This window comes from Haematobia irritans, chromosome 1, assembly GCF_050003625.1.
Source record: "Haematobia irritans isolate KBUSLIRL chromosome 1, ASM5000362v1, whole genome shotgun sequence".
Lineage (NCBI taxonomy): Eukaryota > Metazoa > Arthropoda > Insecta > Diptera > Muscidae > Haematobia > Haematobia irritans.
Window position 1 is genome coordinate 260,241,181 of NC_134397.1, and position 10,774 is coordinate 260,251,954.

The window sequence follows — 10,774 nt, forward strand, 5'->3', positions numbered from 1 at the left end:
AATGATACCCTACAAATGCTTATGTTTACTAATTCAGTAGGGGTGGTTTAGGGTATGATATAGTCGGCCCCGCCCGACTTTCTACTTTACTCGCTTGTTCAGAAATAATAACGTCAGTCGCCATATAGCAGTTTTGATTGTCAGTCAAATTGAAATATTGTTCAACAAGTGGGATATTTCAAAGCAGAGGAAATCTGGAAATTTGTCCAGATTTGTTGCAAGTAAAAAATATAAATGAATTTTTTTAAATTTGAATGAATTCACAGGCCAAAAATCTTAAGATATTCATTTTTGATAACAATGTAGTTTCATGAAAACGAAATGAAACTTTCAACAAGTATATACAGCAGTAAGTTCGGCCGGGTCGAATCTTAAATACCCACCACCATGAATCAAATATAATAGTTTACTTTGAAAACTCTTCGTCGTAGCGGGTTTCTTGATAATATATAGCATTTTAGAGGGTTTGATGACAAATTTTCTCCCAAGCAAATCAGATCAACCACATTCTACCTATGAAGACTAGATCAGATTCTGGATTTATGAGAAACAATTTCGTTTGAGTTTTAGAGAAATCATAAACATATCGTGTATATGATGAAATAACGCCTTGATTTGAAATCTTAAATCTGTAGATTTTTTCCGCCATTATTTAAATGAATACGATGAGTAAAATCTGGACATTTTACTTTCAGTTTCAAGCAATTTTCATTATCAGTGCGTCTGTTATACCCTGAAAGAAGTGTTTTCTTTTCTGAGGAACGAAATTTTAGACAAGCAAAGTTTTCTTTTGACACAAATTTTAGAGACAATCGTTGAATCGCTTATCAAAAATTCGTATTAGGTTGCTCTAAACGAAAATACTTTATACAAAAGGGGAATTTCGTTTGTTTAAAATTTAATTCCGGAGGAAAATATTTTTTCTTTGGGTGTACCCTCAAGAAGCCATCGTGGTGCATGGTTAGCATGCCCGCCTTGCATACACAAGGTCGTGTGTTTGATTCCTGCTTCGACCGAACACCAAAAAGTTTTTCAGCGGTGGATTATCCCACCTCAGTAATGCTGGTGACATTTCTGAGGGTATCAAAGCTTCTCTAAGTGGTTTCACCGCAATGTGGAACGCCGTTCGGACTCTGCTATAAAAAGGAGGTCCCTTGTCATTGAGCTTAATATGGAATCGGGCAGCAATCAGTGATAAGAGAGAAGTTCACCAATGTGGTATTACAAGGGACTGAATAGTCTAAGGGCGTTTTCGATTCGCAAAAAATATGTTGCCTTGGCGTTACACTACTTTTTCCCTGATTGTATTTTCGCCCAAATGATAGTGTCATTCCAAAGTTATTCCAGCGTATTTACATTTTTGTACAAATCGGATAAAAACTACGGCTTCTAGAAGCCCAAGGAGTTAAGATCGGTCTATGTGAAGGCTATACAAAAACATGGATCGATACACACCATATTCGTGCTAGAAATAAATTCGGGAGTTAGGTCTATATGGGGGCTATACCAAAAAAAGGACCACTACTTATGTTCCTCAAATCTAGAATTCCACTTTCAGACGAATTGGGTGAAAACTACGAATTCTAGAAGCCCAAGAAGTAAAATCGGGAGATCAGTCTATATAGGGGCTATACCAAAACATGGACCGATACGGACCATTTCGTCACACCTCTTTATGGTCTTAAAATACCTCTAGATTTCTAATTTCCGGCAAATTGAATAAAAACCACGGATTCTAGAAGTCCCAGGAATAAAGTCGGGAGATAGGTCTATATGGAGGCTATACCAAAACATGAACCGATAGGCACCATTTGCGACACACCTATTTGTGATCCTAAAATACCTCTAGATTTTCAATTTCAAGCAAATCGGCGAGAAAATATAGTCTCTAGATGCCCAAGAAGTAAAATCGGGAGATCGGTCTATATGGGGGTTATACCACAAAACGGACCGGTACACCTCAATTTCGACACACCTCTTTATGGTCCCAAAATACCTCTAGTTTTCCAATTTCAGGCAAATCGGATAGTAAATACAGTTTATAGAAGCCCCAGAAGTAAAATCGGGAGATCGGTCTATATGGGGGCTATACCAAAACATGGGCCGATACGGACCATTTTCGACACACCTCTTTATGGTCCCAAAATACCTCTAGATTTCCAATTTCAGGTAAATCGGATAGTAAATACAGTTTCTAGAAGCCCAAGAAGTAAAATCGGGAGATCGGTATATATGGAGGCTATACCAAAACATGGACCGATACACCTCAATTTCGGCACACCTCTTTAAGGTCCAAAAATACTTCCAGATTTTCAATTTCAAGCAAATCGGATAGTAAATACAGTTTCTAGAAGCCAAAGAAGTAAAATCGGGAGATCGGTCTATATGGGGCCTATACCAAAACATGGACCGATACGGACCATTTTCGACACACCACTTTATGGTCCCAAAATGCCTTTGGATTTCCAATTTCAGGCTAATCGGATAACAAATACAGTTTCTAGAAGCCCAAGAAGTAAAATCGGGAGATCGGTCTATATGGAGGCTATACCAAAACATGGACCGATACACCTCAACTTCGGCACACATCTTTAAGGTACAAAAATACTTCCAGATTTTCAGTTTCAGGCAAATCGGATAGAAAATACAGTTTCTAGACGACCAAGAAGCAAAATCGGGAGATCGGTCTATATGGGGGCTATACCAAAACATGGACCGATACGGACCATTTTCGACACACCCCTTTATGTTCCCAAAATACCTCTAGATTTCCAATTTCAGACAAATCGGATAGTAAATACAGTTTCTAGAAACCCAAGAAGTAAAATCGGGAGATCGGTCTATATGGTGGCTATACTAAAACATGGACCGAAAACGACCATTTTCGACACACCTCTTTATGGTCCCAAAATACCTCTAGATTTCCAATTTCAGACAAATCGGATAGTAAATACAGTTTCTAGAAGCCTAAGAAGCAAAATCGGGAGATCGATCTATATGGGGGCTATACCAAAACATGGACCGACGGGCACCATTTTCGGCACACTAGAAGCCCAAGGAGTTCGGCACACCTTTGGTCCTCAAGTACCTCTAGATTTTCAATTTCAGGCAAATTGGATAAAAACTACGGTTTTTATAATCCCAAGACCCCAAATCGGGAAGTCGGCTTATATGGGGACTATATCAAAACTTGGACCGATATAGCCCATCTTCGAATTTGACCAGCCTGCATTCAAAACACGAATCTGTGCCAAATTTCAGGACGATAGCGCCATTATTGAAGGCTGTAGCGTGATTACAACAGACAGACGGACGGACAGACGGACATGCTTATATCGTCTTAGAATTTCTACCTGATCAAGAATATATATACTTTATATAGTCGGAAATCGATATTCCGATGTGTTACACACGGAATAACAAACTTATTATACGCCCATCACCATTCTATGGTAGTGGGTATAAAAATTAGAAAACCCCAAATTCATTTGAATTGAAATGACTGCTTTTCTTTAATAATATTCTTCAATATTCCATTGACTCCAATATTCATTGTTCCATATATGAGGAAAGATAGATGGTACAAAATAACCAAGGCAAAAAAGCAGTATATTAAACTCATCTCGTACAGGTTTTTTTTTTAACTAGTTCAACTTTTTGGTAATAAATTATTTTAGATATTAAAATGATATGCATTAGATACAATCAAAGTATACGTATGATGTCTCAATGCTCATATTATAAAAAATAATTAGGATATCAAAATGAAAAATCTACCATAAATAATAGAATATTTGGCTACTTGCCATATTTTAACAACAGGTTAAAAATTAAAAATATAAAAAGTGATAACTTTTAGGGATAAAAATTAAATTATTTTATTTCTTATCTCAAATATTTACTTTGAAGCCTATTTATTAAATCACTTTATTTTCCAGTACAATTATGTAGTCTAACAATTTCATAGTATAAATACACATGGTAACTCTGGTAATAAATTATAATTACAAGTATTTTGTGATCACATCAAAAATTGGGTCAAATACCCAAGCTATGGTAAAAAGCAAACAAAACAAAAACAAAAATAATTACTTCAAATGTTTACAGGTACAAATTTGGATATGCGTAATTAATTATACCCACCACCATAGAATGGTGACGGGGGTATAATAAGTTTGTCATTCCGTTTGTAACACATCGAAATATCGATTTCCCACTATATAAAGTATATATATTCTTGATCAGGGAGAAATTCTAAGACGATATAACGATGTCCGTCTGTCCGTCTGTCTGTCTGTCTGTTGTAATCACGCTACAGTCTTCAATAATGAAGCAATCGTGCTGAAATTTTGCACAAACTCTTCTTTTGTCTGCAGGCAGGTCAAGTTCGAAGATGGGCTATATCGGTCCAGGTTTTGATATAGTCCCCATATAAACCGACCTCCCGATTTGGGGTATTGGGCTTATAGAAACCGTAGTTTTTATCCAATTTGCCTGAAATTTTAAATCTAGAGGTATTTTATGACCATAAAGAGGTGTGCCAAAAATGGTCATTATCGGTCCATGTTTTGGTATAGCCCCCATATAGACCGATCTCCCGATTTTACTTCTTGGGCTTATAGAAACCGCAGATTTTATTCAATTTACCTGAAATTGGAACTCTAGAGGTATTGTAGGACCACAAATACGTGTGTCAAAAATTGTGAGTATCGGTCCATGTTTTGGTATGGTCCCCATATAAAACGACCTCCCGATTTTGGGGCCTTGGGCTTATAGAAACCGTAGTTTTTATCCAATTTGTCTGAAATTGGAAATCTAGAGGTATTTTAGGACCATAAAGAGATGTGCCGAAAATGGTGAGTATCGGTCCATATTTTGGTATAGCCCCCATATAGACCGATTTCCCGATTTTACTTCTTGGGCTTCTAGAATCCGAAGTTTTTATCCTATTTGCCTGAAATTGAAAATCTAGAGATATTTTCGGGTCATAAAGAGGTGTGCCGAAAACGGTGAGTATCGGTCCATATTTTAGTATAGCCCCCATAAGAACGATCTACCGATTTAACTCCTTGGGTTTCTAGAAACCGTAGTTTTTTTTCTGATTTGCCTGAAATTGTAAATATTCTGGTATTTTAGGCTCACAAAAACGTGTATCGGATTAAGTTTTTATCGGTCCATTTGGTAATGCCTCCATATAGACCGACTTCACTTCTTGAGGGTGTAGAAGGCGCACTGTCTTGAAAATTGCTTGAAACTCAATGTAAAATTTCCAGATTTTACTTCTACAGATTTAAGATTTCAAATCAAGACGTTATTTTATAATTTTCTTGCACACTTACAAGAGATGTTAATGATTCCTCTAAAACTCAAACAAAAATGGTTCTTATAAATCCAGAATCTGATATAGTCGTCATAGGTGAAATCTTTAAATTTATCGTCGGGAAGTGTCCTCAAGTTCTCAAGCCCTCCTGAAATTTCAAAGGAAACCCTAATATTTGGTTCATGGTGGTGGGTATTTAAGATTCGGCCCGGCCGAACTTAGTGCTGTATATACTTGTTTTTTTGTCGCTTTATCCCACCACCACCCATTCTTCCATATCTTGTTGTAAACAAATTTCCACAACATGATGTTTACAAAAAACTTTCTGTATCACATGCGATTATTTTCATTCATAACAAACATAATTTCAACTTCTCAAAAATGTGTTTATATGAAACTCATTCACTTATAAAATGGGAAAACAATGTCTACGAAAGAGAGAGAGGGTGGAAATTTCTATTTCCGTAAATAAAAAATTCTACAGACAATCAAAGAAGATAAAGAAAATATATTTTGTAACTACCAATATTTCTGGTAGACCTTAAAATGACAATCACGACTAATAAATTATGCCCATAGAGGGGTAGTGTCGGGTATACAAATCTATATATATATATTTAATATTTTCCAAAGTCTACAATAAACGTTTGTTTTTCCGCCGCTAATTAATGCATTTCATATTATCTTTTCATATTTCATATTTTTTTATATCCATAGATTTATTTCAAGGTATATGGCAAACGTTTCACGTGTATATGATGACTCATTGGAATATGTCACAGATCAAAAACAAAAGTGCCAAGTGTGTAAATTATATACTAAAGGTGTAAATTATATATATACGCAAATGGAATATTTTAAAGCTAGTCTAAATTAATTTAAAAAAAAATTGTCTATAACTAAATGGAAATATTACAAATTGCTGATAGTATTCATTTCAATAGTTAGATTTTTTATGGAAATAAAATTTTGAAAAAATTTTTTATGGAAATAAAATTTTGACAAAATTTTCTATAGAATTAAAATTTTGACAAAATTTTCTATAGAAATAAAATGTTGACAAAATTTTCTATAGAAATAAAATGTTGACAAAATTTTCTATAGAAATAAAATTTTGACAAGCTTTTCTAAAAAAATAAAATTTTAGAAAATTTTCTATAGAAATAAAATTTTGACAAAATTTTCTATAGAAATAAAATTTTGTCAAAATTTATTATAGAACTAAAATTTTGAGAAAATTTTCTATAGAAAAAATGTTAACATTTTCTAAAAAATTTTTGACAAAATTTTCTATAGAAATAAATTTTTGAGAAAATTTTCTATAGAAATAAAATTTTGACAAAATTTTCTATAGAAATAAAATTTTTAGAAATTTACGGTAGAAATAAAATGTTGACAACATTTTGTATAGAAGTAAAAAAATGTTTTCTATGGAAATAAAATTTTGAGAAAATTTTCTATAGAAATAAAATTTTGAGAAAATCTTCTATAGAAATAAAATTTTGAGAAAATTTTCTATAGAAATAATATTTTGACAAAATTTTCTATAGAAATAGAATTTTGACAAAATTTTCTATAGAAATAGAATTTTGACAACATTTTTTATAGAAATAGAATTTTGACAAAATTTTCTATAGAAGTAAAATTTTGACAAAATTTTCTATAGAATTAAAATTTTGACAAAATTTTCTATAGAAATAAAATGTTGACAAAATTTTCTATAGAAATAAAATGTTGACAAAATTTTCTATAGAAATAAAATTTTGACAAGCTTTTCTATAGAAATAAAATTTTAGAAAATTTTCTATAGAAATAACTAAACTACTAAAATTTTGAGAAAATTTTCTATAGAAAAAATGTTAACATTTTCTAAAAAATTTTTACAAAATTTTCTATAGAAATAAATTTTTGAGAAAATTTTCTATAGAAATAAAATTTTGACAAAATTTTCTATAGAAATAAAATTTTTAGAAATTTACTGTAGAAATAAAATGTTGACAACATTTTGTATAGAAGTAAAATTTTGGAAAAATTTTCTATAGATATAAAATTTTGACAAAATTTTCTATAGAAATAAAATTTTGAGAAAATTTTCTATAGAACTAAAATTTTGACTAAATTTTCTATGGAAATAAAATTTTTAGAAAATATCTATAGAAATAAAATTTTGAGAAAATTTTCTATAGAAATAAAATTTTGACAAAATTTTCTATAGAAATACATTTTTGACAAAATTTTCTATAGAAATAAAATTTTGATATAATTTTTTATAGAACTGGTATCACAATAGACTGAATAGTCTAAGTGCGCCTGATAGATCGGGCTGCCTCCTAACCTAACCTAACCATTATAGAACTAAAATTTTGAGAAAATTTTCTATAGAAATAAAATTTTGAGAAAATTTTCTATAGAACTAAAATTTTGAGAAAATTTTCTATAGAAAAAATGTTAACATTTTCTAAATAAAATTACAAATTTTCTGTAGAAATAAAATTTGGACAAAATTTTCTATAGAGATAAAATTTTGACAAAATTTTTTATTGAAATAAAATTCTGACAAAATTTTCTATAGAAATAAAATTTTGACAAAATTTTCTATAGAAATAAAATTTTGAGAAAATTTTCTATAGAAATAATATTTTGACAAAATTTTCTATAGAAATAAAATTTTGAGAAATTTTTTTATAGAAATAAAATTATGACAAATTTTTCTATAGAAATAAAATTTTGAGAAAATTTTCTATAGAAAAAAATGTTAACATTTTCTAAATAAAATTACAAATTTTCTGTAGAAATAAAATTTTGACGAAATTTTCTATAGGGATAAAATTTTGAGAAAATTTTTTATTGAAATAAAATTCTGACAAAATTTTCTATAGAAATAAAATTTTGACAAAATTTTCTATAGAAATAAAATTTTGAGAAAATTTTTTTATAGAAATAAAATTCCGACAAAATTTTCTATAGAAATAAAATTTTGCTAAAATTTTCTATAGAAATAAAATTTTGACAAAATTTTCTATAGAATTAAAATTTTGAGAAAAAATTATAGTTGGTAGATTCTTGTAAAATTTTCTTCTAGTTTTGGTAGATAAATTGGTTGGCATGATTGTCGAAATTTTGTATACGTTGTTACCGACTGTTTAAAGTATTTTGGTATTCAAAACATAAAAACTGTATTTTTGCAAGGGAAGCAAGTTTAGTTTCAAATTCAAAATTTCTGCTACCCATTTGCTAACATAGTACTTATTGGGATCCTTGCTTCTCCCAAAAGAAGTGCATGACAAAATATCTTTTATCGCAGTAAACAAGAACTGCATACTATGAAGGGAGTACAAATTCTTTACCGACATTTTTTCATAATAATGTAACCGTAGGAAACAATTCAATTCGTTTTTTTTTTTAATTTTATTTGCCCTGGAAAGTCTGTCTAGAAATTCTCCAAAGAAAATGTATGAAGTCCCCTGTTCTTCCTTGATCTAATTGTGATTTAAATTTTTCAAACTACTAAGAAAGAATACTGCCAACAGATTTGTATAATCCATATGTTCTTATGGATAGTACTTCCTTAAACTTACCTTTAACCATGGGCTCTGACACAAGTGTCATCTCTTCTTGTGGTATCATTTCAATTAATTTTGCAATATCCTTGGCCAACATATTATCGACAATATCCAATAGGTGGGGTTTCAATGAATGGAACTTGGTGAAATCTTGATGTTGTAGAACGTCTTGCATTTTCTTAATATCTGGGAAATCTCCGGGCGAAATTGAATGTTCACGCTGAATGCGATCATAGACTTGGCCCAAATTCTTAATTAAGTCTTTCTTCTTGCTATCCTTGCCAAACACAGATGGCATATCTTTACGCAATTCCGAAATGATAAAGGCATGGACCTTGGCAAGGCGGGCACGTTTAATCAAATCATTAAGTTTGCGAAGAGCGGCATTGCGAGGCAGTGATTGCAAATCACGGAAGAGATCCTGCTCTTCATCTTCAAAGAGACGGCGGTTGGCATCGAAACGCAAAGGTTGATCCCAGAAGGAACCAATGTAGACACGAGCCACCTCCGGCGTTTGTAGAACTTTGCCCAAAGACCACATAAGAGCACCATAGACACGCATCAGCTGTTGGTGATCAACCATATCGGCTTTGTTTAGGATAATACGAATCTTGTCATCGTGACCCTTGAGAGCCTCAATGGAACGGCGGAATTCATCGGAAATATCCAATTTATGGGCATCAAATAAGAGGATAATACGATCAACACGTTCAGCAAACCATTCGAGGACACCAGTAAAGTCGTAACCACGATCAATTCGTTGTTTCTCACCGGACAAAATACCGGGAGTATCGACAATAGAAATTGCCTGCAATACGGGTGAGTTCACCGATGAGCATTGGAAACGATTGAGGAACGCATTGCCATATTTGCTCAAGGGACGGAACTGTTTCTTGGGATCAACCACCAGGGCATTTCCAGGAATCACTCCCTCCTTATCATCGTGCATAACGGCAATAAAACGATCTGTGGTTGGTTCGGGTCCAATGCGAATGCCGGGGAAATCACGCTCCAACAAATAGCGAATGAAAGTGGTTTTACCTGTTGAATACTGGCCGACTAACAGAATCATAGGCTTTGCATCAAAATCAGGGTCTTCCAACTTGGGTGAGTGAAAGTCATGGAATTGATAGTGCTCCTCCAAAGGCAATAATTTGCTTTTGTATATTTTCTTCAACTCTCCAATGACATTCTCAACAACCTCCTGGTGGTTTTTCTCTCGTTTCAGAAAACTGAACATTTTGAAGACACTTTAAACTTTATTTATTGCTTGACCCACAACAGTGAAGAACACCCCTCGAAATGCTCTCTTGCTCAGTGATGTATGCCGCCCCAAAAAACAAAAACGGAATATTTGTATGTTTAGTTTGATTTTATGATTCACAGGCACAAGCACTATAAACCACTGAACTTATTTTTGGAAAATTCCGTCACTTCTTTTTTTATGATTTATACACACAAACACTTCCTTTTCCTAAAAATGCTTATGTAAATTTGTGCTTTTTCCTTTAATTAACTAAAATTTCGTTTATTTTTTATTAAATATGAATGCCTAAAGGAATCTAAATTATTTTTTATTTCTTTTTTTTCCAATAAGAAAAAATATACAAAACTTTTGACCGTACTTCCACTTATTTGGTCTCGAATGTCAGTTCTACACTGTCAGTAGTGTCAGTTGGAAAAAAATGTCTAGTGACACTAGACAGGTTACAACTGACATTTGGCATACGTCATTTTTTTATTTGGCAGAACAGGGTTGCCACGCTCACATTATGTGTAAACATGAATGCCTACGATATAGTAACGAGAAGGATAGTACGTAAGTATACGTTTGAAAAACGTTTGAAATAGACATGGTTTCAAATATTACGTGGGGAAGGGGCTTGGATTA

The 10,774-nt window shown here is 32.4% G+C and overlaps 1 protein-coding gene across 1 annotated transcript in view; it reads right to left on the minus strand.

Moving 5' to 3' along the window:
* Nucleotides 1-10,551, minus strand: part of Past1 (putative achaete scute target 1) — an 80,417-nt gene extending 69,866 nt beyond the window's left edge. The window contains exon 1 of the mRNA XM_075290969.1: nt 8,899-10,551. Within this exon, the coding sequence (XP_075147084.1) occupies nt 8,899-10,123 (1,225 nt within the window). The 5' untranslated portion in view covers nt 10,124-10,551. The remainder of the gene's footprint in view (nt 1-8,898) is intronic.
* Nucleotides 10,552-10,774: the final 223 nt, after the last annotated feature.